The sequence below is a fragment of the Pongo pygmaeus genome, chromosome 10 (genome assembly GCF_028885625.2).
Source record: "Pongo pygmaeus isolate AG05252 chromosome 10, NHGRI_mPonPyg2-v2.0_pri, whole genome shotgun sequence".
NCBI classification, from domain to species: domain Eukaryota; kingdom Metazoa; phylum Chordata; class Mammalia; order Primates; family Hominidae; genus Pongo; species Pongo pygmaeus.
Window position 1 is genome coordinate 120,540,737 of NC_072383.2, and position 27,796 is coordinate 120,568,532.

Consider the following 27,796-nt stretch of genomic DNA (forward strand, 5'->3'; position numbering starts at 1 on the left):
TGGGGTGTGCAGATGGATGCCTGGGCTTGTGAATGCCAGGCCAGGGAAGGAGCGATTTCTAGCCTCACCCGATGTCACTGAGCTGTGTTTATTGGTGGCATCTGTCAGAGCTGGGCTCTGGGCACGGCGAGCTGTGAAATGAAAAGCTGCTGCTCAGTCAGGCTTGTTGCCTGGAGTCTGTGTCTGCCTCAGGCTGCTCCTAGACAGAGGACATTTCTCAGGGGAGCTTTGGGAGCAGGACAAAAGAGTGTGGCGCCCGCCAAGTGCTGAGGGCTGACATGTGGCTCTGCAGAGCTCTGGGAGGTTGCAGAGAGACCTCCTGGTTGCTCTTCAAGCTGGAAGTTGGGGGATCTGGCCAACTGCCTTTGCTGTCAGAAATTTGGAGCCCAAGGGCTTCTTAGACTCTGACAGGCGAGACTCGGATACATGGGTGGAGGTGGGGGTTTTCTGGGGACAAAGAAGTAGATGGACATCTCACCCTGTCCCCATGACCTCACGTGGCACCTGCAACAATCTCCTGTCACCTCTGTGCTGGTGGCATCCAGATTAGCTGCTGCTTTCACCAGTCACACCTCCCAGGCATCATTCATGTCAACATTTATTGAGTGCCTGTTGTTTACCTGGTGCTGTTAGTGCTGTGAACACAGAGCTGCATAAAACTTTGCCCCTCAGCGTAACTCCTGGGGAACACACAGGCTGTTGCTTGAAAAGCCAATGTATGCCCAGAACTGTTGCATGGGCCGTCAAGGGAAGAGCGATGGTTTAGATCCAGTCTTGTTCTTACGACGTGCGTATGCGAGACCCTGCCTGGAAAAAAAAGAGAAAGCACGTGGGTGTGTGTGTGGACCCATTTCCCTGCCCAGTCCCAAGAGAGTTCTGGAGGGATGAAGGTTAATGACTGTTCCACAAGCATCCCCAGCCTCCACCTCCCAGTCCTGGGGAGGAGGGAGGTGGCTGCTCCCGGGTACATTTGGCAAGTTACTGCCATGTGTTTGGACTAGAGGAGCCTGGGGAAGCCAGCCAAGGCCTGAGACACACTCTGGGATGTTGAAGGTTACAGGGTTGAGGGACCAACTCCTTTTTTCCTAGGCTGCCCCTGATGCTGGGGGTGGGGGGTGACAACCAGGCTCTACCCAACTGTGGATCAAGAGCCCCCAGCTGGGCCGGGTGCAGTGGCTCATGCCTGTAATCCCAGCACTTTGGGAGGCCGAGGCAGGTGGATCCCCTGAGGTCAGGAATTCGAGACCAGCCTGGCCAACCTGTTGAAATCCTGTCTCTACTAAAAATACAAAAATTAGCCGGGTGTGGTGGCAGGTGCCTGTAGTCCCAGCTACTCAGGAGACTGAGGCAGGAGAATTGCCTGAACCCAGGAGGCGGAGGTTGTAGTGAGCCAAGAATGTGCAATTGCACTCCAGCCTGGGCAATAGAGCAAGACTGTCTCCAAAAAAAAAAAAAAGCAAAAAAAAAAAAACCCCAAAAAACCCAGCTAGGGGAGCGCTGAGTTCTGGAAACAGGGTCCCCATAGCCTCTTGACTGGATAGATGAAGTCCAGAGCTGGGCAAGGGCCTCCTGTCACTGAGATGACAGGAGATGGGCCTGGGGTATGTGGCTCCTGGGGAGAAGCTGCCTCGGAGATGGTGTGAGGTGCCGCATGTGGCATCCATCAGCCTCTGCTTCTGTACAGGGCAATGTCATAGCTGCAGTCCTGTGTAAGAATGTCTGGCCAGGCACAGTGGGTCACAACTATAATCCCAGCACTTTGGAAGTCCAAGGCAAGAGGATTGCTTGAGCCCAGGAATTTGAGACCAGTCGGGGCAACATAGCAAGATCCTGTCTCTAAAAAAAAAAAAAAAAATTAGCTGGGCGTGGTGGCGCACGCCTGTGATCCCAGCTACTCAGGAGGCTGAGGTGGGAGAATCGCTTGACCTGGGAGGTCAGGGCTGCAGTGAGCCATGATTGCACCACTGCACTCCAGACAGGGTGACAGAGTGAGACCCTGCCTGGAAAAGAGAAAGCACGTGTGTGTGTGTGTACATGCATGCTTATTCAACACATTGAGCAGCTGCTTGGAACCCAGGGTCACAGATAGACTGGTGAACAATAGAGATGAGACCTCTGCTCAATCTAGAGGCGACATAGGGGTGGGAAAGGGGACAGATCACAGGAAGAAAGGCACATAATTGCAGACAGTGATCCATGCCATGAAGAAGATGAAGTGGGGCAGTGTGATCCGAGTGGGGCCATCGGGCTGGTTTAGATGAGGCGGTCAGGAGGCCTTTGTGAGGTGACAGCTAGTCTGAAGCTTGAACTTGGACCAGGAGCTAGGCAGGTCAAGGTCTTGGAGCAGAGAGAGCAGCAAGTCCGAAGGCCCTGGGTGAGCCCGCTGGGTGTAGCTGTAGGAAGTACCGCCCGCCGGGTGTCCTAAGCCACAGAGTGTATTTCCTCGCAGTTCGGTGGCTGGAAGTCTAGGATGGAGGTGCTGACGGGGCTGGTTTCTCTTGAGACCATTCTCTGTGGCTCACAGATGGCATCTCCCCATGTGTCCTCATGTGGCCTTTTCTCTGTGCACAAACAGCCCTGGCGTCTCTCCCCTTCTTGCAGAGACACCAGTCACACTGGACTAAGGCCCACCAGTGTGACCTTGTTTTACCTCAGTCCCCTCTTCAAAGGCCCTGTCTTCAAATACAGTCATGGACGTTCTAAGGTGCTGGGGGGCTCAGCTTCAGCGCAGGAATTGGAGCCACTATTCAGTCCGTAGCAGGCCCTGAGGTGGCAGCAGGCAGGCTTGGCGGATTCTAGGAGAGCCCACGTGCCTGGAGGGCCTGCGTGCTGGGGAGAAGACCTGGTGGGGAGGACAGGAGTGAGGTTTGAAGGGGAGAGGACCTGGTGGGGAGGACAGGAGCCGTGCCTGGAGCGCCCGCGTGCTGGGGAGAGGACCAGGTGGGGAGGACAGGAGTGAGGCTTGAAGGTGGGTGAGGCTAGGGGTGTGCTCTGAGGGTTGCTGGAAACCACTGGAAGCCCAAGTGGGAGTCCAGGCTAATCTGCAGCTGGTTTGTGTGGGATGGTGCAGCCCTGTGGGACAGAGAGAAGGGCACGGTCAGGGTTCCAGTCCATTTCTTACTCCAAGAAGCCGTCTCTGAGTGCAGAGTAACCCCTGCTGCATAGGTGGGGCCTTAGCGAGACACATGCCTGCGTTGCTCTCCCCTCCTGAGCGCTTTCTGTTCTCTCCCTCTCCGAGAATTAAAGGCTGGTGGGTGTCTCACCACTACGTCTCCACATTCCTGTCCGGAGTGATGCTGACCTGGTGAGTAGCCCCTCGCTGGGCCCCTCCAGCCTCCCAGGGAGTAGAGCCTGGGGCCCGGGAATGGGGAGGGGGCTGATCCAGACGGCGGTGGGGGGTGTGCTCCAGGGCCAACTTGGGAAAGAAAATATGAGCCTGCAGCTGGGCCGGGCTGCGCGGGCCCCACCCAGCCCGTGAGGGGGTTCTCCAGGGAATGGTTTCGGGTGTCCCTGGCCAGGGCAGAGGTAGCGGGGCTGCAAGGCTGGAGGGAGCGAGTGAGGCTGGGCACTGGAGACCTCGGAGGACAGAGGGGTCACAGGGAGTTAGCGCTTCTGCACGGCCATGTGGACTCTTGTGCTTCTAGAAAGGAAGATGGGATGACCTCGCCCAGCCCCAGGGATAGAAGGGCGGAAGTCTGGACCTCAGTTTGACTTTATACACCTTTTCGCCTCTCCTGGTTGGAATGGAGTTGGGGCGGGGAGGAATGTCTCATTTCACAGCGGGCCCCACCTTTGTTTTTTCCTACCTTCTCTCCAGGCCTAATGGACCCATTTATCAGAAGTTTCGCAACCAGTTCTTAGCATTTTCCATTTTTCAGAGTGAGTGACTGTTGCCTGGATTTGGGGGAAGGGGCATGGTTTTCTGAGACTTTCACCAAGGGAGGGCCCCAGCTGACATCAGTGCTTGCCTGTGTGGCAGGGAGACCAGACTGGGGGAGAGGGTCCCAGAAATCCAGAAAGAGAGCTGTTCCCGCCCCAGGTCAGCTCCACCCACCTCCCAGCCCCCAGCACTGCCTGCTCCTTCCCCAGGCTGGAAACCTGCCAACTGTGACCTTTGGGAACTGAGTAGCATTGGGGATACCAGCCTTTTTTCCAGTCCTAAATAAGTCCTCCAAATGGAAATATATATTATTTTTCTCATCTGAAAATTGCTCTGGATTTGTATACAATGAGCTGGTCCCAAGGGTTGCCTCTGGGAAGGGGGGCTTGGATGCTTGGGGACAGGGAGAAAGTTTTACTTTTCACCAACTTGTTTGTTCCCTTTAAATTTTATCCCGTGTGTATTGCCTGCCTTTCTTTCTTTCTTTCTTTCTTTTTCTTTTTCTTTCTTTTTCTTTCTTTTTCTTTCTTTCCCTCTCCCTCTCCCTCTCCCTCTCCCTCTCCCTCTCCCTCTCCCTCTCTCCCTCGCCCTCGCCCTCGCCCTCGCCCTCGCCCTCGCCCTCGCCCTCGCCCTCGCCCTCGCCCTCGCCCTCTCCCTCTCTCTCTCCTTTCTCTCTCTCCTTTCTCTCTCTCCTTTCTCTCTTTCTCTCTTTTTGACGGAGTCTTGCTCTGTTGCCCAGGCTGGAGTGCAGTGACGCGATCTTGGCTCACTGCAACCTCCACCTCCTGGGTTCAAACGATTCTTCTGCCTCAGCCTCCCGGGTAGCTGGGACTACAGGAGCGTGCCACCACACCCAGCTAATTTTTTTATTTTTAATAAAGATGAGATTTCACCATGTTGGTCAGGGTGGTCTGGAACTCCTGACCTCAGGTGGTCCACCCACCTCTGCCACCCAAAGTGTTGGGATTACAGGTGTGAGCCACCACACCCCTGCCATTTCTTTTTTTTTTTGAGATGTAGTTTCTGTCTGTCACCCAGGCTAGAGTGCAGTGTTTTGATCTCAGCTCACTGCAACCTCCACCTCCCAGTTCAAGCGATTCTCCTGCCAAGTAGCTGGGATTACAGGTGCCTGCCACCATGCCTGGTTAGTTTTTGTATTTTGGTAGAGATGGGATTTCACCATGTTGGCCAGGCTGGTCTTGAACTCCTGGCCTCAAATGATCTGCCTGCCTTGGCTTCCCAAAGTGTTGGGATTACAGGCATGAGCCACCACGCCTGGCTGTATTGACTTTTCAGATACTACAACCTACATTTTAAATTACAACCTGCTTGCAAACAAATACAAATGTATAAAGCCAAGAATGGAAATTGTATATCAGCCCACCCTAGAGGTGATCAATGTTAATTAAGATCTATGGATCTATGTCCTCTCAAAAGTTTTTATTCATAAATAGGTATATACATGTGTGTATTGCATTATGTGTATTTTCCAAGTATGGGACCCTTCTGTACATAGAGCTTTACTATTATAACCTGCCTTTTGAATTTTTAACAGTTTATCATGGCTATTTTTCATGTCATTACCACCTCATTTTTAGCAACAACGAAGTATCCCATTGGATGGAACTCTCTTGTGTCTTAGCATTGCACAGAGCTCCCAACATAGCACTGGCATAGCTTGCATTCCAGCAAGCATCTATTGAGTGTCTACTGCATGGAAAATTCCAGAAGTTTCAAATCTAGTTGGGGCTTAGATGGGTCTTCACATACCTGTGTTCTCTCTGTGTTCTGGATAAGGGCTAAAGCAGGTTCAGACCAAAGGGTGTGTGTGTGTCTGTGTGTGGTGTGTGGGCGTGGGAGAGGGTTGTAACCAGGGCACCCTTTCTGCCTCTGCCCAGTAAAGACCCATCAGCCTGTGCTTGAGGCAGAGAGGAGGTGTCGCCCTGTCTTCCGGGGACACCAGGCCCTGAGCCCAGGCACTGTGCTCCCCCTGCAGGCTGCGTCCAGTTCCTGCAATATTATTACCAGAGGGGCTGCCTCTACCGGCTGCGGGCCCTGGGGGAGAGGAACCACCTGGATCTCACAGTGGGTGAGTAGCTGGGCCTGGGTTGGAGCGGGGGGCAGGCGCTGGACTTGCCAGCTCCCCACACCGGGAGTGCAGCCCTGCGAGCACCTCCCATACAGCGGAGCCAGGCTGCTGCCCTTCATCCGAAGCGCCTTCCAGAATTCATCCTGGATTCTGTTTCAGCTGCCAAGTGCCAGGCCAGCTGCATACCAGGCCCTGAGGGCAGGGCCTCTGTCTAAGCCTCTGTCTCAGCCTCTGGAAGTGTCTATTTTTGTGTTTATGTTCTAGAATATACACACACACACACACAAAATTAGCCATTTGTGTGTAACATGTCTACATACCAACACATATAAGTATATAAATGCATATACACGGGGAAGACATACTTCACTCTTAAGCCATAGGGGTGCCAGTCAGAAAAGTGAGGAGACGCCCTCATTGAGAATTTCAGGGGAAACTGTTTTTAATACAACTCTGCTATCTTTTTTTTTTTTGAGACGGAGTCTCACTCTGTTGCCCAGGCTTCATTGCAGTGGCGTGATCTCCGTTCACTGCAACCTCCGCCTCCTGGGTTCAAGTGATTCTCCCGCCTCAGCCGCCCGAGTAGCTGGGATTACAGGCATGTGCCACCACGCCCGGCTAATTTTTGTATTTTTAGTAGAGGCGGGGTTTCACCATGTTGGCCAGGCTGGTCTCAAACTCCTGGCCTCAAGTGATCTGCCTGCCTTGGCCTCCCAAAGTGCTGGGATTCCAGGCGTGAGCCACTGCGCCTGGCCAACTCTGCTGTCTTTTGACATAGTCATTTCCATCAAATTATTCTCCTAAGTGGGTCCTCCTGTCTCAAGACTCGATAGAAATGATGCATGTGAAAATTCGTTATAAAATGCAAAACCCTGTGCAGATTAAAGAAATTAGTAACAACATAGTGCCCAGTGTCTGTGTGTTGTCACCTGGCTCTTGGTGGCTTGAAGAGAGAGAGCAGTCAGGCCGGGTGACAGGGCTGCTACTGTCATAGTGAATGCCCACCCAGCTATGACAGGTGAGGGCTGACCCCCCGCATGTGCGACTGTCTCTGGCTCATCTTAGGGTGACTGGTGGGGCTGTGGGGGCAGCGGAGCCCCTCAGCGGGTCCTTTTTCTTCCCTCCTCTCCACAGAAGGGTTCCAGTCCTGGATGTGGCGGGGCCTCACCTTTCTCCTGCCCTTCCTCTTCTGTGGCCATGTGAGTCCCCCTGGAGTTTGTGGGTGTCTCCTGTCTGGGCTGACCCCCAGGAACAGAAGGTCTTCAGGCTTTGCCCTCCTTCTCCTTCCGTCCCCATGCTGGGCCCCACGGCATCCTGGGGCCTGGGCAGCCTCTGGGCCCAGGGATGCCAAGGCAGGAGCCAGAACTAATCTTGCCCTGGCCTCAGGTGCCTGCATTTCATTTTGGGGGTGTCTGTCAGTGTTGTGGGTAGTTGATACCCAAAGTTGGGTGAGGGGCCTGGCCATCGCCCTGGCTTTCTACGTGGCTGGCCAGGGGAGCCTGGTGGGTGAGCAGCGCCTGCCTTCCTCTCTCCAGTTCTGGCAGCTCTACAATGCCGTCACGCTGTTTGAGCTCTCCAGCCACGAGGAATGCAGAGAATGGCAGGTATGGGGGGTGGGGGCATGCTCGGGGGAGGTTCCCGGGAGGGCTGGGATGGCAGGGATGGGGTATATGTGTGGCATGCTGGGGTGCGGATTCCTGAGGAGGGCTGGGATGGCAGATGTGGGGTTGGGGTATGTGCATGTGTGTGGTGTCCTGCGGGGAGGTTCCTGGGACGGGCTGGGCTGGCAGGGATGGGGGGTGTGTGTGGGGGGGGCGTGTTTGGGGGGAGGCTCCTGGAAGGGCTAGATATGGAGCCTCTCCCAATCTGTGGATCCCAAGGAGGTTCGCCCCATCGAGACCTTCCTAGGCCCTGCCCAAGCCTGAGGCCTCACCCTTCCCCCAGGTCTCCTGAATCTCTGCCTTCGATGGCAAAACCCTGCAGTTTGGGAGTTTGGGGGCAGCTGTGCTGGAGCTTCTGGAGTGCTGGGGGCAGGGGTTCAGCAGGGCAGATGCCCCAGCCTCGCCCTCCTCTCTGGACTCCCCCAGGTGTTCGTGCTGGCGCTCACCTTCCTCATTCTCTTCCTCGGCAACTTCTTGACTACGCTCAAAGTCGTGCATGCCAAGCTCCAGAAGAACAGAGGCAAGACAAAGCAGCCGTGAGCCTGGGGCTCCTGTGCCCTCGGCCCAGACTTCAAACTGCAGGGGTCTCCCAGGCTTCTTCCCAGCGGCCATCTCAGGCCCGTGGTGTCGCTGGGAGAGGGCCCAGGCCCTGGTCCCCCAGTGGACCCCAGTGGTGTAGAGGAATGTGAGCCCCGCCTGTCCGCACAGTGTCCGCCCGCCTATTTATGACATATTTAATGCTGGGTCCCCCATCGTCCCTGGAACCCGAGGCCTCACCCCTGTGCTTGAAGGTGGCCGAGGCCGGGCCAGTCTTCCTGGGGATGGGGCCTGAAGCCTCAGGGAGCCCCTCTGTTTCCACTCCTGTCATTTGAACCCCTCTGGGTGGGGTTTGGATGTGCCTCTCGGGGTTGGATTTATGCTGACCTGCTACTTACCAGGCCCAGGCTGGGGTGGTGTGAACCCTCAGTGTCCTGTGGCGCCCCCACCCCAGGGCCACTCTGCTTCTGCTGTGAGTCCCCTCCTCACCCACCCCGCTGTGGTGAGGGTTATTTAAGTTCTCAGAGACCCACCGCGTCTGCCTTGTGCTCTTCTTGCCCCTGGGAGCACTGGGGGCATCCTGAGTCAGGCTGTGAGCAGAGTCGCCACCAGAGGGTGCCCCGGGCCCTGGGTCGTCCAAGGGGACAAGGAAGTTCCCGTCTGTGCTTCGGGGTTCCCTGACCCCGTCCATCCTGCGGCCCACCTTCCTGCAGTGTCTCAGCAGGTACTTGGAGAGTGGGACCAAGACCCTTGGCCCCTGTGGAGGGGAACCACCTCCCCCCTCCTTCCCAGAGGTTTTGGATGTTGTGGGAGAGAGGTGGGGGTGCCTGGCAGGCTCACTCCCAGGGGCCGCACCCTGAGGCGGGGCCAGAGCCACTGGGCATCGCTTGGGTGAGACTCTGCATTCGACGGGAGGCAGAGAGGCCACCAGGTTTGGCTTAGTGCTCTGCCCCACCATTCATATACGGGCCTCAGCTCCCCTAACCATGGCCCTACAAATCCCTAGGCCAGACCTCACAGCAGTGCCCACAGGCATGCCTTGTTTAGCCCTCCCCAAGGAATTTTAAAATTTTTAATTACTTTTTTTTTTTTTTTTTTTTGAGACAGGGTCTGTTGCCTAAGCTGGAGTGCAGTGGCATGATCATAGCTCACTGCAGCCTCCGCCTCCAGGGCTCAAGGGATTCTCCCACCTCAGCCTCTGGAGTAGCTGGGACCACAAGCATGCACCACCATGCCCTGCTCTTTTTTTTTTTTTTTTTGAGATGGAGTCTTGATCTGTCACCCAGGCTGGAGTGCAGTGACACGATCTCAGCTCACTGCAACCTCCGCCTCCCAGGTTCAAGTGATTCTCCTGCCTCAGCCTCCTGAGTAGCTGGGACTACAGGCACGTGCCACCACTCCTGGCTTTTTTTTTTTTTTTGTATTTTTAGCAGAGACAGGGTTTCACCATGTGTGCCAGGATAGTCTCGATCTCTTGACCTTGTGATCTGCCTGCCTCGGCCTCCCAAAGTGCTGGGATTACAGGCGTGAGCCACCACACCTGGTCACCCTGCTACTTTTTAATATTTTTTAGTAGAGATGGGGTTTCACTATGTTGCCCAGGCTGGTCTCCAACTCATGGGCTCAACTGCTCCTTCTATCTTGGCCTCCCAAAGCGCTGGGATTATAGGTGTGAGCCACTGTGCCTGGCCTGATTACATTTTTAAAATGACATTTCCTCTCCCCTACGGTGAGATTCCACATAAAAGTCCAGATTTCTGCTTTCCCTAGAAAAACGGACCTGGCAACATTCCCATGGCACAGGACGCCTACTCTCCAGTTGCCACAGGCCCCGCCACCCCCCTGCCCTTCATTCTGGTCTCCTTTCTGGCCCTTTTTAGGCACCTGTGTTTGCCCTAGATTAGGAGTCAGCTAGCTGTCTGTAAAGGGCCAGATGGCAACTATTTTGAGCTTTATGGGCCAGGTGGTCTGTGTGGCAGCTACTCTTTACCTGCAGCCACAGAGCACAAGGCAATGCAGAAAGGTATGGGTGTGGCTGTGTTCCAATAAAACTTTATTTACAAATCAGGCTGTGGCCAGATGTGGCCCACAGGCTGTAGTTGTCGGACCTCTACCTTAGACCATCATGAGGCCTGGGGTTCTTCGAGAACAAGAGCTCCTTGGTTGATTCCCCAGGGTACGGCAGGGCCTTGGGAACCTGGGTGGGTTGGGGAGGGTCTCAGAAGGCTCCTTCCTTTGGCGACCTGACCTCTTGGAAGCTCAGGCTTAGGTGACGTCCCAGCACTGGGCCAGGGGAGCTGAGGCAGGAGATACAGGGAAGGCTAGGAGTTGCCTGAAGCCGTTATCCCATCTTAGGTGACACTGACTCCTAGGCGCCCTCCAGAGCCAGACAGCTTGCGACTTCTGGTGGGCACCGGAATCCCCTGGGATGCTTGTTTTAGAAGTCCTGGGCCGGGCACGGTGGCTCACGCCTGTAATCCCAGCACTTTGGGAGGCCAAGGTGGGTGGATAACGACGTCAGGAGTTCAAGACCAGCCTGGCCAGCATGGTGAAACCCTGTCTCTACTAAAAATACAAAAATTAGCTGGACATGGTGGTGCGCGCATGTAGTCCCAGCTACTCAGGAGGCTGAGGCAAGAGAATCGCTTGAACCCAGGAGGTGGAGCTTGCAGTGAGCCAAGATCGTGCCACTGCACTCCAGCCTGAGTGACAGAATGAGACTCTGTCCCCCAAAAAAAAAAAAAAAAAAAAAAAAATCCCAGACCCTTGGCCCCAGACCTTCCCAAAGGAGGCTCAGGGATTAGGTATCTGGCTGTTGGTGACACAGGTGGTCTACGAACCAGTTCTGAGAAACTGTCCCACATGGACAGGGGGTAGATCCCATCAGTTCTCAAAGGAGGCCGGGATGTCTTGCCTCCTGAACTCCACAGGCTGGTAGAAGCAGGGCTTGAGGGACAGCAGGTTGGGAGCTTGAGGACTAAGTGGGCCAGTCCTGTCCTGCCACAGTGTGGGGAACAGTCCACAGAAAACTCGCTCATGACCACATGGGGAGCCGACTGCCCTTCCCATCCCGAGTCTCTGACGGTGGGGGCTTTGGATGAAACCTTAAGGAGATGGTCAGATGGGTGGTCCAGGGTATACTTTTAACAACTGAGAAGCCATTTTTTTCTGCCCCCTGGGCACATGTGCCCAGCTCTGCAAAGACAGTGGCCAAGCTGAAGACAAGTCTTCCATGTGGGGTGGAGATGGGAGGGGTGGGTGCCAGGCTGCGGCCTGTGTCCTCCTGATAGGCCCAGCCCCCTCGGTGGCCCCCCGCGTTCCTGGGGGAAGGAAGGAAGGAGCTGGAGGATACGGTGGTGCCTATCTTGGGAGCCCAGGGAGGTGGGGACACAGGAGTGGCAGGCTTGGGGCGCCCGCGTGGAACAGTGCCAGGTCCACGTTTACCCAACACCAGATAGACTTTTTCATTTCAAGCATAACTTGAGTCTGCACTGGGGAGACACTCGTGGTGGGGGTGGCTGTGATGAGGGCACTTCGAGTCCCGAGAACAGACACTGGCTCCTGCACCCACATCACCACCATGTCCCAGGGGCAGCCTGGAGGGGAGTTTGTGGTCAGAGCCCCAGCCAGGAAAGGAGAGAGTTCCAGAATGTTCCAAGAGTCTAGCCGCAGGCCCTAGACACCATGAGCTGGAGGGTCAGGATGGGGCAGCCTCCCTGGTGCAGTCGGTACCTGGGCCCTCGGGCCCTGTCAGTGCTGTCGTGAGGTCTGTCTGCCCTGGGTCAGAGCAGCAGGCAGAGCCGGCGCTTCTTCTGCCGTTGCGCCTTCTTCAGAGCACTAAGAGCCACCTTGGCAGCCTCCCGGAAGACGTCCTCCACATTCTCCTGAAATTTGGCGGAACATTCCAGGTAGAGAGCAGCTCGGATCTGTTCGCAGGCGCTCAGGCCCTGGGTGGGGGGAGGAGCCAGCATTAGGTGAGGGGCCTCTGGAGGTCTCCTGGCACCACCTGGTGGGTTTGGGACTGGCTCTGAGGACTCTCCAGGGATGGAGGCCTTGGTTTGGGCCTGTCTGTCTCCTCCATCCCGGCTGGCCCTCACAGTGTGTGGGTGGAATGGAGGGCCAGTGCAGTGCAGCCCGCAGGTTGGAAGAAGCCCTGTCCAGGCCCCCACTCTGGCGTCTCTCCAGCTCCAGGCAGGGAGGGGCTGAATCCTGAGACCCGGGGTTGGTTCCCCCAGGTGTGTCTCCCAGGCCTGTGAGAAGAGTTGGAGGCCTCAAGACAGAAAGGACTTCCAGCCACCTCTCTCCCTTCTCTGAAAGTACCATTTAGGCAAATTAATTTGCCCTTTTATTTATTTATTTTTGAGATGGAGTTTTGCTCTTGTTACCCAGGCTGGAGTGCAATGGCGCGATCTTGGTTCATCACAACCTCTGCCTCCCAGGTTCAAGTGATTCTCCTGCCTCAGCCTCCCGAGTAGCTGGGTTTACAGGCATGCGCCACCATGCCCGGCTAATGTTGTATTTTTAGTAGAGACGGGGTTTCTCTCATGTTGGTCAGGCTGGTCTCAAATTCCCAACCTCAGGTGATTCACCCGCCTTGGCCTCCCAAAGTGCTGGGATTACAGGCGTGAGCCACTATGCCCAGCCGAATTTGCCCTTATTAATGGTTATTTCTTGTGAAAGTTTCTTTTTGCCTTTGCATTCCTTTTATTCTGTTTATTCCCCCATGCCTCACCCAAAGAGTTACACGGTCAATTGGCCCGTGAAGGGGACGCCTACTTTCAAACAAGACAGACAGGACACGACAGGACGGCGGCTCATAGCACAGACTTTGGAGCACAGTGGATGGGACCAGATCCTGGCTCCACTTCTGGCTAGCTGTGTGGCCCTGGGCAAGCTGCTTAACTTCTCTGGGCCTCAGTTTCTCCCCCTGTAAACTGGGGGATGTGAACAGCACCTGCCTCCGAGTCCTAAGGATTGAGAGTAGTCGTGTAAAGTGCTCAGGTCCACAGGCCATCAATACTAATAGTTAAAAATTATTCTTAGAATCTTGCTTCCCTCAGCTCCCTGAAAGGCCACTAAGGCACCCCAGTTGCAGAGGCCAAACGTCCGGGAAGCTTCACAGCCACGGCTGCGCCCCGGGGTCTTGGCCCCTGGCCCACCTGCATGTAGGTGATGGGCTCCAGCTGGGCCGCCCGGAGCTTCCGCAGCTGCTCCTTGTCCTTCCTCAGGTCTGTCTTGCAGCCGATGAGCACCATGGGGATCCCGCGGCAGAAATGTGTGACCTCAGGGAACCACTGTGGAGGGAGGGGGCAGGGGATCAGGGGTGCGGCCGGGCCCAGATGTGGGGCCGCCACCCAGGAGGCCGGCCTCACCTTGATGAGGACGTTGTCATAGCTGGTGGGGTTCATGACGTCATAGCAGATGAGCACGAGGTGGGTGTTCTGGTAGGACAGGGGCCGCAGCCGGTCATAGTCTTCTTGCCCTGAAAGCAGAGAGTGGGGTGGGGTCAGGGGACGTCCCCTCCCTGTCTGGACTCTGATGGGTGAAGGGGAAGGGGCCAGGCAAGTGACCCTGTCTTAGGGCCTCAATTTCCTCATCTATACAATGGGCAGCAAGCCAGGAGTGCTGGCACAGGCCTGTGGTCCCAGCTACTCGGGAGGCTGAGGCCGGAAGATCGCTTGAGCCCAGGAGGTCAAGGCTACAGTGAGCTGTGATCATGCCACTGCACTCCAGCCTGGGTGACAGAGCGAGACCCTGTTTCTTAACAAAACCCATGAGTGGCAGCCCCCCAGTCCTGGATGGTGGTAAAGAATCCTCAAGATCAAACCCACGCAGTGCTGAGAGCTTGGCCTGATTCTAGGGCTGGGGCTGGAGAAACTGCTAGCGATGATGCCAATAGCCAGTGTGATCCCCCTGCCCTGATGGTCAAGGGCAGAGCGCAGACTGGAACCCTCCCCTCCCCAAAGATTCAGACCTGTGGGGCTGGGTGGGCTCACAGTGTCCCCAAGTCCCGAGAGGCTGGTGTCTGGCTTCAGCCTCCAGCTTCTCGGGGTCTGATGCAGTTGGCTGAGTTCCCTGCCCATTCTTGCAAGCACTAGGAGGAGGGTGGTGGGTTGCTTGGTGGGAACAGCACCAAGCGCCCTCCCCATCCAGATTCACAGAGCACACTTCTGGGGGGATACTTTAATCCTGACGCCGTGACGCCCGGCCCCGCCCCGAGACCAAACACGGATCTAGGCTTGAGCTTGGTTGGGTTTGCTTTTTTCTTCTTCTTTATAAAACAATTCTTTGTAACTTTTTATATTGACAGTTTCAAACTTACAGTAAAATTGCAACAAGAGTGTGAAGAGCTCTCTGACTGTGATTCACCACCTGCTTGCATTGGCCCCTCTGGCTTTATCTGGAGACAGACACTTCTGTTTCTCCCTATCAGGGCACGGTAACTGTAGACATCTGCCTCTTCACCCCTTAGCTCAGCGCCTATCTGCTGAGAACAAGGGCCTTCTCTCCCCTGCCCCAAGCCCCAGAAACCGCATGGACTCTGCATTCTAATCCGATCCACAGGCCATAGTCAGATTTTGACCATTTCACCAATATTGTCCTTTATTTTTTTCCCCGTTGAGGAGCCAGCCCAGCCCAGGGTTCTACACTGCACTTAGTCATCATGCCCCGGTATTTTTTTAAAATCCCCACAGTGAGAAGTGAGAGCTTTTCAGGCTCATTGGTGACCAGCCCCCCCGCCCCTCGACTTCCTTCCACTGAACAAGGAACGTGGAGGCCAAGGAATCCCCCTGCCCCATCCCCAGCTGCTGCAGGTGCGGGGTGGCGCCAGCCTGCCCTCCACTCCTCTGCCAGACACCTCTCAGGACAAGTGGCCTCTCCACGGAGCACCACCAGGCCATGTCTGCTCCTACTTCCTTGCTGGTGACGGGGCATGGCCACCCTCTCCCCACTGGCTCCCCCTCAACCCAGGGACCTCCAAAAGTCCTCAGCCAGCTCCCCCATGGAACAATGCATAAGGGTGAGGTCACTAGAGGCAGATGAGACACATGTTCAAATCCCAGCTCTGCCCTCACCGGCTGTGTGACCTTGACTTAGACAGGACAGTGGTGGGAGTCTTGGCTTCCCCACCTGGGACATGAAAATCATAAAATCTACCTCACGGGGCTGTCACCAGCCAAGGCACACCATTGCACTCCAGCCTGGGTGACAAGAGCGAAACTCTGTCTCAAAACAAATAAAAATAAATAAAAATAAAAAATGAATTAACATGAAGCATTCAACTCCTCAGTTGCACAAGCCCCATTTCAGGTGATGAACTGCCTCCCGGGGCTCATGGCTAATGCAGTGATTGGGACAGGTGCATGGCATTTCCTCCACTGCAGAAAATTCTACTGGACAGTGGGGCCCTGTCTGCTGCTGGCCACCCCCCGCCCCCCCCCCGCCCCTACACCATCCTCATCTAAGTCCTCCTCTGTCCCTCTTCCCTGGCCTCCTGCAGCCCTTTGATGAATCCATTATCCACCTGACAGCTGGATGGCTCTTAAAACACAAGTCATATCCTGCCCCCGTCTCCACAACTGAAGCATCTTCAATGGCTCCCTATTGCCCCCCACCCCCCACCTTTTTTGAGACAAGAGTCTCGCTCTGTCACCCAGGCTGGAGTGCAGTGTCCCAATCTCAGCTCACTGCAACCTCTGCCTGCTGGGTTCAAGCAATTCTCGTGCCACAGCCTCCCAGGTAGCTGAAATTACAGGCGCTTGCCACCATGCCTGGCTAATTTTTGTTTTTGTTGTGTTTTGTTTTTGAGACAGAGTTTCGCTTGTTGCCCAGGCTGGAGTGCAATGGCTCGATCTCGGCTTACCACAACCTACACCTCCCAGGTTCAAGTGATTCTCCTGCCTCAGCCTCCCGAGGAGCTAGGATTACAGGCACGCACCACCACACCCAGCTAATCTTGTATTTTTAGTAGATATGGGGTTTCTCCATGTTGGTCAGGCTGGTCTCGAACTCCCGACTGTTGGTGATCCACTCACCTCGACCTTCCAAAGTGCTGGGATTACAGGGATGAAATTTTTGTATTTTTTTTAGTAGAGATAGGGTTTCGCCATCTTGGCCAGGCTGGTCTTGAACTCCTGACCTCAGGTCATCCACCTGCCTCAGCCTCCCACAGTGCTGGGATTATAGGCATGAGCCACCGTGCCTGGCCCCTATTACCCTTTGCATAAAATCCAAACATCTCCCCTGTTTCACATGACTTCATCTCCTGCCACACCCACTTGCTCACTGCAGTCCAGCCAAGGCACCATCTCACTGTTTCTCAAACCCACCAAGCTCTCATGTTCCAGCCTTTGTGCTTGCTGTTCCACATGCCAGGAAGGTCCTTCCCTCGTTTCTCTTCTCACCGTTTTCTCCTTAGCATTTTATTCTTAAACATCCAGATTAACCATCTATGTTTTTTCCCTTTTGAGGATAACTGCCTGCCCTCTGCGTCTGCCTTTATAATAATACATGCTATACTCTATGCAGTTTTCAGGGTGCTTTAGTCTAGAAATGGTTAAGAAATCCTTGGAGAAGTGTGGTGGCTCATGTTTGTAATCCCAGCACTTTGGGAGGCCGAGGCAGGCGGATCATGAGGTCAAGAAATCGAGACCATCCTGGCCAACATGGTGAAACCCTGTCTGTATTAAAAATACAAAAATTAGCTAGGTGTGGTGGCGCGCGCCTGTAGTCCCAGCTACTTGGGAGGCTGAGGCAGGAGAATTGCTTGAACCTGGGAAGTGGAGGTTGCAGTGAGCCAAGATCACGTCACTGAACTCCAACCTGGCGACAGAGCGAGACTCAGTCTTAAAAAAAAAAAAAGAGCTGAGTGCGGTGGCTCACGCCTGTAATCCCAGCACTTTGGGAGGCCGAGGCAGGGGGATCACGAGGTCAGGATTTTGAGACCAGTCTAACCAAGATGGTGAGACCCCGTCTCTACTAAAAATACAAAAATTAGCTGGGCATGGTGGCAGGTGCCTGTAATCCCAGCTACTCCAGAGGCTGAGGCAGGAGAATTGCTTGAACCTGGGAGGCAGAGGTTGCAGTGAGCTGAGATCGTGCCATTGCACTCCAGCCTGGGTGACAGAGCAAGACTTTGTCTCAAAAAAAAAAAAAAGAAAAAAAAAATCCTTACATGACAGCCAGATATGGTGGGGAAATGATGAATACTCCCACAACATAGGAAGAACCTGAGAGTCACAGAAATGAAGTGATTTGCTTGAGGTCAATGACTCAGTGACCGGGCCAGGAGTCAACCCCAGCTCATGAAATTCCAAGTGGGATGTTCCTTCTGCTGATACACACTAATGTGCTATTTTGTTTTGTATTGTGCAAAAATAGGTTCCGGTCCTTTAAGATGTAACAATGGGGTTCATAGTTCTGGCATAACATATTCCCTTTTACAAATATGGCAGGAGTGAACAGGTACAGTAGTCCCCCCTAACCCACAAGGGTGGATTCCAAGACCCCCAGTGGATGTATGAAACCACAGACAGTCTAGAACTCTAGATACGCTGTTTTTTTTCTATATGTACACACCTATAAGAGAGTTTCGTTTATGAATTAGGCACAGTAAGAGATTAACAACAATAAGAATAAAATAAAACAGGGCCAGGCACTGTGGCTCACACCTGTAATCCCAGCACTTTGGGAAGCCAAGGCGGGAGGATCACTTGAACTCAGGAGTTCAAGACCAGCCTGGCCTGTTACTGAGCCAGCTACTGACTGACTCACGGGCAGGTGGTGTCTCCAGCAGAGATACACAGAGGAAGGGGCGAATCATATCCCGGGTGGGATGCAGCAGGACAGCGTGCAATCTCATCACGCTGCTCAGAGCAGTGCATGATCTAAAATTTATGAATTATTTCTGGAATTTTCCATGTAATATTTTCAGACCTCAGGTAACTGAAACTACAGAAAGTGAAACCGTGGATAAGGTTATAAAATGGGGCCCCCTTGGACGTCTTCTCTCATTTCTTTTTTTCTTTTTTCTTTTTTTTTTTTTGGAGACAGGGTCTTGCTCTGTTGCCCAGGCTGGAGTGCAGTGGCACGATCTCGGCTCACTGTAAGCTCCGCCTCCTGGGTTCAAGTGGTTCTCCTGCCTCAGCCTCTTGAGTAGCTGGGACTATAGGCAGGTGCCACCCTGCCTGGCTAATTTTTTTTGTATTTTTATTATTTTATTTTATTTTTGAGACGGAGTCTCACTCTGTCACCCAGGCTGAGTGCAGTGGTGCGATCTCAGCTTACGGCAACCTCCGCCTCCCAGGTTCAAGCGATTCTCCTGCTTCAGCCTCCTGAGTGGCTGGGACTTGACAGGTGCCCGCCACCACGCCACGCTAATTTTTTGTACTTTTAGTAGAGGTGGGGTTTCACTGTATTAGCCAGGATGTTCTTGATCTCCTGACCTCGTGATCTGCCCGCCTCAGCCTCCCAAAGTGCTGGGATTACAGATGTGAGCCACGCGCCCGGCCTTTTCTTTTCTTTGTTTGTTTGTCTTGAGACAGAATCTCGCTCTGTCGCCCAGGCTGGAGTGCAGTGGCGCGATCTCGGCTCACTGCAAACTCCGCCTCCCGGGTTCACGCCATTCTCTCGCCTCAAGCCTCCAGAGTAGCTGGGACTACAGGCGCCCGCCACCATGCCCAGCTAATTTATTTATTTATTTATTTAAGTAGAGACAGGGTTTCACCGTGTTAGCCAGGATGGTCTCGATCTCCTGACCTTGTGATCCACCCGCCTCGGCCTCCCAAAGTGCTGGGATTACAGGCGTGAGCCACTGCGCCCAGCCTTTTTTTGTATTTTTGGTAGAGATGGGGTTTCACCATGTTGGCCAGGCTAGTCTCAAACTCCTGACCTGAGATGATCCACCTGGCTCGGCCTCCCAAAGTGCTGGGATTACAGGCGTGAGCCACCACGTCAGCCAAGGTTGTTCCACTCTCGTCACACACAGCAGAGACAAGGGTTGAGACTTGCCCACTGGGTTTGGCAACTATAGCGTGCAGTGACATCAGGACAGGAGGTGGCAGGGCAGGCATCAGGCTGCAGTGGGTGAAGGAAGAAGTCGGCCCCGGAGCGCTGGAGGCAGTCACACCCTGCCTGCCTCTCCTGGGGCCTCTGCCCTTGATGTTCACTCCTCCAGAAGGCTCTTTCAACAGGGAGCAGTGTGGCTCCTTCCCTCCTCTCCTTCAGGGCTCTATGGAATGTCGCCTCCTCCCAGAGACCTTTCCTGACTGCTCTGAAACAGCCTCCTTGGCAGTCTGCCCCATGGCGGTGGCTTTACTCATGGCTCTCACCCCTACCTGATTTCACAATACTTCTCTGGGGCCGGGCGGGGTGATTCACACCTGTAATCCCAGCACTTTGGGAGGCTGAGGCAGGTGGATCACTTGAGGTCAGGAGTTCGAGACCAACCTGGCCAACATGGTGAAACCCCGTCTCTACTAAAAATACAAAAAACTGGCTGGGTGTGGGGGCAGGCGCGTGTAGTCCCACCTACTTGGGAGGCTGAGGCTGGAGAATCGCTTGAACCCGGGAGGCTGAGGTTGCAGTGAGCTGAGATCGTGCCATTTCACTACAGCCTGGGGGACACAGCGAGACTCTGTCTCAAAACAAACAAAAATAAAAAACAAAAAAGCAGTAATTCTCTGGGTTTTTTGGTTTGCCTCTCCTGCGGGCAGGAACTACCTCTGTGCTGTTCACTGTTGTGTCCCTGGGAACACAGGTGAGCTTAACACCTGTTTGGTGAAGGAAGGCTCAAAGGAAGGAGTGGGTGAAGAGGGTTAGTCGTCGTCTCTCCGGCTTTAGGTGCCCTGCAGCCTTGGCAAGGGCATTCCACTTCCTGACCTGTGTTCATTCAAGCAGCCACCCTGGGAGGTACACTGGGCGGGGACAGTTCTTCCTGTTAAGAACCCAAGTGGTGGAGGGGGCCTTTGTCAAGGTCAGAGACAAGCACCCTGTGAGCCAGAGGCCAACCAGTCCCCAAGGTCAGCTGCCTGCCAGGCCATTCTAAAAGCACCAGTTCTTCCAGGAAGCTGTCCCCAGCCTTCCCAACTGGGAATTAACCTCTGGGCCTCAGTTTCCTCATCTGTGGAATGGAGATGTGAAAAGTGAGCGAGACTTGATGACAGTAATAATAAAGATGGTTCATACCGACTCTCTTTCTCTCATATAAAAGTCATGGTCTAGACCGAGTGCTGTGGCGCACGCTTGTAATCCCAGCACTTTGGGAGGCTGAGGCGGGAGGATCGCTTGAGGTCAAGAGTTCAAGACCAGCCTGGGCAACATGGTGAAATGCTGTCTCTACTAAAAATACAAAAATTAGCCGGGCGTGGTGGCATATGCCTGTAATCCCAGCTACTTGGGAGGCTGAGGCAGGGGAATCACTTGAGCTGGGGAGGTGGAGGTTGCAGTGAGCCGAGATTGAACCACTACACTCCAGTCTGGGCAAAAGAGTGAGACTCTGCCTCAAAAAAAAAAAAAAAAAAGCTGGGGATGTTTTGCTCTGTTGCCCAGGCCGGAGTGCACTGGTGTGATCATAGCTCACTCCAGCCTCAACCTCCTGGGCTCAAGCCATCCTCCTGCCTCAGCCTCCTGAGGAGCTGGGGCTGCAGGTATGTACCACTGTGATTCTGGCAGCACCTCTCCATGAAGGCTTCTGTGTTACATGCCAGGTCTAGCTCGAAGCCCTTCACCTGGATTAACTCATGTTTCCCCAAAAAGCCCTACAAGGTAGACACTAATGTTGGCCCCATTTTACAGGCTGAGAAACGGAAGCACAGAGAGCTGGAGTGACTTGCCCCAGGCCACACAGCTAAGGGGAAGCTTTGTAAATAACAGAGGACCCTACTGGAGTATTATTTTTTTCTTAGCCTACCCCAGAAAACAGGAAGGAATCCTCACCCTACTTGTCCCAGCCCTGACCAGGTGAGGAAAAATGTCAGCCCTCTCAAGAAAGAGGGCCTCTGGGAAGGGAGAGGCAGCCAGCTCCGACTCCAGGACCTCCTCCAGGTTGCCTTCCTGGCTTGACTCTGCCCAGCCCAGCTTTCCCTAGAATTCAGTGTGGGCCTTTGGGGCGTGGGGGTGGTGGGGGGACCAGGCCTGCAGAGGACTACTTCCGTGTGCACCAACCCCATGCCCACTTGGGGATGGGGGAGTGTACTATTAATAAATACCTTCTCTCATATGAGTCAGGAGGGTCAGGTTCCATTCACTCATGCACATACTGGGCGGGACTGTTCAGGGCAGCCTCCACATCTCGAACTGACGCCCACATTTCCCTCTCTGGGTGTCAATTTCCTTATCTGGGCAAAGGGGTGATAACAGTGATAACCCTCCCCCTAATCTGGAAGGTGAAAGCCCAGGAGAAGGGAAGCAATGCTTAGAGCGGGAGCGGTGCAGGGGCAGGGGCGGAGTGGGGGCAGTGCCGGGAGGCAGGAGGACTGCTATTGTGGTTACTCTTGAAATAGAAACTTCCAGGAGAAGTTAATAGCCTGGCATGGCGGGTGGTCAGAACCCCAGAATCTTTGGACCCAGAAGCTTTAGGGGCCTCCCAGCAACCAGGTGATACCATTACCCTCCACATTCTACCTAAAATGATACCAGGGCTGAAAGGGTCCATGTCACCTGCCCATAGTCACTGAGGGGGCCCATCCAGCCTCTGCAGATGGGCTTAGAGGTTAAAACAGCCCAGGTAGACCAGGCGTGGTGGCTCACACCTGTAATCCCAGCACTTTGGGAGGCTGACGTGGGAGGATCACTTGAGCCCAAGAGGCTGTGGCTGCAATGAGTTATGATCATGCTACAGCACTCCAGCCTGGGTGACAGAGCGAGACCCTGTCTCTAACCAATCCCCCCGTCAAAAAAAAAAAAAAAAAAAAAAAACACCCAGGAATTACATGCAAAGGATGCATGTGCTTCTGGTGAGGAAGTCTCTAGGCCTGGGCTCCCCCTAGAGCCACCCATCGTCCTGACGTGCACTGGGGCGGTGTGGCAGGGCTGGGCGGAAGGGAGGCTCATGCCGCACACAGGGCTATTTTCTTGGTGGGATGAGGCTTTGCCAAGGAAGTCCTGCTTCCGGGGCAGGGGTCTCTAAGGCCCAGGGCAGAGTTGAGGAGAAAAGACCTCAAATCCCCAGGGCAGGAGGACACACAGAGCAGGTGGCCCCCAGCTCCAGCTGGGGCGTTGGTCAGGGAGGGGTACTGGCAGCATGAGAAAGAAAGCTACCAGAAGAGGAACCCACTTTTACTCACTCTGCTGGGGCCCGCCCACCTGTGCTTTACCAGGGAGACGGGCTGGGCAGCCCCAGCTGGGAGTTGAGACCACCTTCTGGGTGACCCCAGCCTTGGCTCAGCCCAGGCCTCCGGTGCTTCTGAGGCTCACGACACACATCTGTCCCTGGTTCCTTGTCTTAGCAACTCCTACTCCATTGCCTGCCAATTTTCTTTCTGTTCCCATCTCGGGCTCAGAAGGGGATCACCTCTCCCCAGGCAACCCCCATCCCATCCTGTGCCCCGCCAACCCTGGACCCCACACCTTGGCCCCGATGAGCTCACTCTCCCGCCTGTGTCTTCACAGCCCACCTCACCCCGCCTCCCCCAGCCCAGGAAACTTCAGACTTCACCGCAGCTTCCTGCCTCAGAGGATGTCAGGGCCCTGGTGAGGCCGACAGAGCAGTGGGTGCCACGGCCCCCGCCCCTTCCCCTCTGAGCCCTGAGAGCCCCGTCACCCGATCTGCCCTCCCTCCGCTGTGGTGTCTGTAACTACTTCCTCAGGAGGGAGACAGCCAGACGGGCCTTCCACGAGGGTCCCTGTGGGCAGGGTCCGGCCCCTGCCCAGGGCCAGCGTTTGGTCCTCGGTGTGGAGAAATTCAGCCTCTGAGAGCCACCCCTTTTCTCACAGCTCTGGTGGCCATCAGTTGGGAAGATGCCCTTTCCGCCACTGTGTGTGGCCCATTGGGTTCTAGAACTTTCTACAACTACGTTTACTAGACTCATTTCTGGCTTGGCCATTCCCTCACCCTCTTGGCCTTTGCCTCTCTCTGCGTGGCCGCCTGGCCATGGCTTTCTGTCATGTTCTCCTGAGAGCCGTCCATCTGCAGGCAGAGACGAATCATCTCGGGCATTCAGATCCACTACCCATTCATTCCATAACCTTCCAAGCCTTGCTCCATGACAAGCACTGGGACCTGGGCTCTCCCTGGTGGCACTCACTGACCAGGGGATTTCCTCCTATGAGCAGGCCTTCCCCGGTCACGGGGGACACCCTACAGGGAGCAGCCAGATTTCTTCTCCCTGGGTGCCCCTCCTTGGTCTGTCAGACTGTGAGGCCAGCCTCCTCCCCTGAGCCCTGCTTCTCTGCTGCTTGGAAGAGACTTGCCAGGGAAGATAGATCTCCCCGCTGCAGCAGGGGCTGGGGGGCCAGCTCGGGGCATGGCATCGTAGATTCCAAAGCACAGGCCTGAGCTAGAGCTGGGCAAGGATGGTAGGGTCTTTTTAATTTTTTTTAATTTTTATTTTTTGAAACGGGGTCTCGCTTTGTTGCCCAGGCTGGAGTGCAGTAACGTGATCTTGACTCACTACAACCTCCACCTCCTGGGTTCGAGCAATTCTCCTGCCTCAGCCTTCCGAGTAGCTGGGACTATAGGCGTGTGCCACCACATCTGGCTAATTTTTGTACTTTTAGTAGAGACGGGGTTTCGTCATGTTGCCCAGACTGGTCTTGAACTCCTGGCTTCAAGCAATTCTCCTGCCTCAGCCTCCCAAAGTGCTGGGAGATGGAGTCTCGCCCTGTCGCCCAGGCTGGACCGCAATGGCACAATCTGGGCTCACTGCAACCTCTGCCTCCTGGGTTCAAACGATTCTCCTGCCTCAGCCTCCCAAGTAGCTGGGATTACAAGTGCCCACCACCATGCCCAGCTAATTTTTGGATTTTTAGTAGAGATGCGGTTTCACCATGTTGGACAGGCTGGTGAACATCATATATTAATCTGATTTAATCCTCATGACCCTCTTAGTGCTCATGACAGATCAGGAAACTGAGGCCCAGACATCCCCAATGATACGTAGCCAATAGAGCTGGGGTCAAAGCCCAGATCTGACTCCAAAGAGGGTGGCAGGAACAGGATGGGACTGTGGATGGGATCCCCATGGTGCCAGTGGTCGCCTGCTTCTGGTGACTATAGCAGGGGATGCTCCTCCGTCCCTCTGGTAGCAGCTCTTGGCACAAATTCTTCCTACACCCACTTGTAGCTTTCCAGAATCTCCACACCACAATCTACTCTGACACGTTCCTTGAGCATCTCTCTCTGGGCAAGGCCAGAAAGGCCATCCCTGTTCTCATGATGTGGAGGCTGCCCTGAACAGTGAACCCCGGGACCTGATAGGGGAGGCCCTGAGGGCAGAGGAGGAGGAAAGAAAAAACCTCCTGGCCTCTTGCAGGGCAGTGGGTTGCTGTGAATGTCTCCACCCAGCAGCACTTGACTCAAAAAGTGGGTTAATGACCTTGGCCCTCCCTGGCTCCTGCACAAGAACCCTGAGAGGAAAGGTGTCCCAGACCATGACTTTTACTGCCCTCTGGGCCACGCCTCGGGAATTCCTCTGATGCCCAGCTCACCAGGGGCTAGAGACAGGGGCTGTTTTGGGGGTGGCCCTACAGGGCCCATATCCCACAAAGACAGGTTCCTCAGAGGTCACGATAGGACCTGCTGAAGTCGGAATGGAGGGGGGCTTTGAGCTAGGACAGCCCCTTTTTGGGTCCTCTCCAAGGTCTAGCTGGGGGTGGAAGTGTCTGGACTTTGGCTCCATCCCAGGTCAGTGTCTGACCTCACCTCACACACACAAGGCTTGGCTGGCCAGAGAGGGCCACCTGATGACGTGGTTCCCTGCAGGTCACTAAACACTGAGTCACAGAGGTGGGGTGAGGCCCCACCTGGGGATCTCAACCTTTGGTCCCCAATGTTGATGAAGCCCAGATGGGAGTCAGGGTCCTCCCACTGACTGTGTTTCTCCTGTCCCCACCCCTCACAACACCGACTCCCAAGCAATTGCACATAAATCCGTAAACCACCCGTGGGGGCCTGCAGGCGGCAGGCAGAGCCTGGTGTGGGGCCCCTGCCCCCAGTGCTCTGTTCCTTCCTCAGTTCATTTTCTACACTGTCTGGTTTTGTCCCAGGGAACTAGGAAAGCACAGAAGTAATTGTAGCCACACAATTCCAGAACCACCAACTGCAAGCCGTGGAATCCTGGGAGCTGCAGACACAGAACTCGCATCCACAGGACCCCAGAGCCTCAGGCTGCAGAGCGCAGTCCACAGAGCCCTGGAGCCACAGGCTGATCTGCGGCCGGGAGCATCCCAGAACCACAGGACCCAGACACACAGCCCAGGCAATCCGAGCACCAAGGGACTCAAATCTGCAGCCCACAGAGTCTGCAGAGACCACAGCAGGTAGCGCAGCAATCCTGGAACCATGGGAGGCCCAAGAGCAGCCCACTGCTTTCGAGAACCACAGGAGAGGAACGAACTGTGGGCTCTCAGCACAGAGCTGGGAGGGTGGCCCCGGAGTTCACCTCCTCCTCCAAACACCTTCCACTTACATATAGGGCTTGGCCTCTAGGGCCCCGCAGCCAGCGCCCCTGAGCGGCCTCCAGGAGTGAAGAGCCGGCCAAGGCCCTGCCAAGGCTGCAGGGCGGGGACACCCGGTGGGGGACGCCCGGGAGGGGAAACCCTTCGGGCGGGCGGACCCTCGGGCCCCCCGGCGCGCAGGCTCACTCACCGGCTGTGTCGTAGAGGTTCAGGGTCACCTCCTTGCTGCCAACGGTCACGCTGGCCGTGTACTTCTCGAACACCGACGGGGCGTAGTGCTGCGGGAGAGGGGGTCGGGTTGGTCCTTGGTGGGGCCGGCGGGGGCCAAGGTTCCAGCTGAATCCACCGTCCACCCCCCTCACTCGTCCCGGATCAGCTCCCCCCCTCACCCCGCTGGGCTCTGGAATTCCCGAGGGGGCGCCCCGGGGTGGCGGCCGCCTCTCCGTGCTCGGGACGCTGGGGACTGAGGGTCGGGGCTCTGGGCGTCCATCGCCCCCACCCCAGCCCCGCTGCGGGCCTCACCTCGGGGAAGGAGCCCTGGCTGTACACCATGAGCAGCGAGGTCTTGCCGCAGCCGCCGTCGCCCACGATCACGATCTTCAGCTCCTTCCTGCCCGGACCGGGGGCGGCGGTCGGGGCCGGGGCCCCGGGGGCATCCATTGCCCGGAGCCCGCAGCACTTGCGGCTGCGCGCCGGGCACTAGCGGAGCCAAGAGGTCGGGGGCGGGGCGGGGCCAGAACCAGCCCCGCCCACTCGGAGCAGCACCGCCTCCGCCAGGCAGCCTCCCGGCCGACCTCCCAGCCTCAGTTTCCTTTCTGCTAAGGTCCCAGCCCTGAGTGTGGGTATTCAGCTCTCAGTCCCAGGGATACTGCGGCACCGGAGAAACGGGGCTCAGCTGCGAGCGAAGCTCCCACCCCCATCCCACCGCCACCCTCCGCGCGTCACGGCGCGCCCCTCGCCGGCGAGACCCGATCGTGGCTGCCCAGCGACTCCAGGTGCCCCTGATTGGCAGGCTCCGCCTTCGGCAGGGACCCTCTGATTGGCCGGCGGGGCCAGACAGAGTCTCCCGGATTGGCTGGCTGTGCCTCCGCACCGGGTTCGAGAAGCCCCCGGCCTCCAGCTCCGGGAAGAGCCCCTCAACTTTGCACTGCCCCAGCGGCGTGGCTTGGCACATGTCCGCCTCTGGCCCAGCTTCCCCACAGGAGGTAGCGGCGTTGGCACCAGGGAAGATGCTGACGCGAGGGTCGTGTCTGCCCACCTCGCCTGGGCCAGGAACGCCTGCGTGCACGCGGGTTTGGGGTGAGGGACTGGGCTCCGCTTACCCGCACCCCGACCCTGGGCTGCAGGGTGGTCGTCTGACGCCCTCTGCCGGGCAATCGCCTCGGCGCCGGCCGCTCTGGGCGCAGGTTGGCCCCAAACCACTAGGGGCGGGCGCCTCCTTCCGGCAGGAGCCAGAGGCGTGAACCACGCAAGACGTCGTCAGGGAGGGGCAGGTTGGAGTAGCTCTAGTTGAAGTCAACTTGGTCCCTCTCCTTGAGCTTTGGAGACTGATAACCCCACACCCACCGAGAAATTTAAGAAAATGCGTTTCCTTGCCAGCAGCCACATGTCCTTCATCCCAGGAATCCCCCCAACTCTCCCATCCCCTGATCAAAACAGCTTATTTGTTGAGCACTTACTGTAGGCAATGCTATCAGGGCTGCTAGCTGAATTACCCGTAACCCCCACCCCTCCTCTTACTCCTCACCCTGGGCGGGCTGACTGCCCTCTGCACCAGCCAGGTGAGTGGACAGGGTGGCAGAGGAACCCCCCCTGGAGCCGGTCCACGGCAGATAGGCACGAGAGCATGGCCGAGTGGGATCCTACCAGCTGGGGTAGGAAGAGCCCATTTCTAACAAAACCCCCAACAGCAGCATGGTTGGGGGCAAGTGACCTTCGTAGTTTCCTCAGATAGGGGCTGGCAAAACTCAGGATCCTTTTGCTGGCGACCCCACCCCAAAGACGCCCAGTTTT

General features: G+C 55.8%; 2 protein-coding genes across 4 annotated transcripts in view; one reads left to right on the top strand and one right to left on the bottom strand.

The window, feature by feature from the left end:
• The window catches only part of TMEM120B (transmembrane protein 120B), a 65,602-nt gene extending 51,094 nt beyond the window's left edge, over positions 1 to 14,508 (top strand). The window contains exons 7-12 of one of the 2 annotated variants that reach the window (XM_054443929.2): positions 3,239 to 3,304; positions 3,818 to 3,879; positions 5,877 to 5,969; positions 7,104 to 7,168; positions 7,505 to 7,573; positions 8,057 to 14,508. In XM_054443929.2, coding sequence (XP_054299904.1) covers positions 3,239 to 3,304; positions 3,818 to 3,879; positions 5,877 to 5,969; positions 7,104 to 7,168; positions 7,505 to 7,573; positions 8,057 to 8,170 — 469 coding nt within the window. In that variant the 3' untranslated portion in view covers positions 8,171 to 14,508. The remainder of the gene's footprint in view (positions 1 to 3,238; positions 3,305 to 3,817; positions 3,880 to 5,876; positions 5,970 to 7,103; positions 7,169 to 7,504; positions 7,574 to 8,056) is intronic. The other variant, XM_063647130.1, reaches the window with a different exon arrangement.
• RHOF (ras homolog family member F, filopodia associated) lies at positions 10,204 to 27,203 on the bottom strand. 2 transcript variants are annotated; one of them, XM_054443931.2, is made up of 5 exons: positions 26,306 to 27,203; positions 25,974 to 26,061; positions 13,540 to 13,649; positions 13,327 to 13,461; positions 10,204 to 12,114 (listed from the first exon to the last, which is right to left on the bottom strand). In XM_054443931.2, exons 1-5 carry the CDS (start codon positions 26,441 to 26,443, stop codon positions 11,950 to 11,952), a joined length of 636 nt encoding a protein of 211 aa, XP_054299906.1. In that variant the 5' UTR covers positions 26,444 to 27,203; the 3' UTR covers positions 10,204 to 11,949. The 2 variants fall into 2 exon arrangements, with proteins under 2 accessions (XP_054299906.1, XP_054299907.1); XM_054443932.2 differs by lacking the exon at positions 10,204 to 12,114 and adding an exon at positions 12,848 to 13,134 and having other exon boundaries at positions 26,306 to 27,138.
• Positions 27,204 to 27,796: the final 593 nt, after the last annotated feature.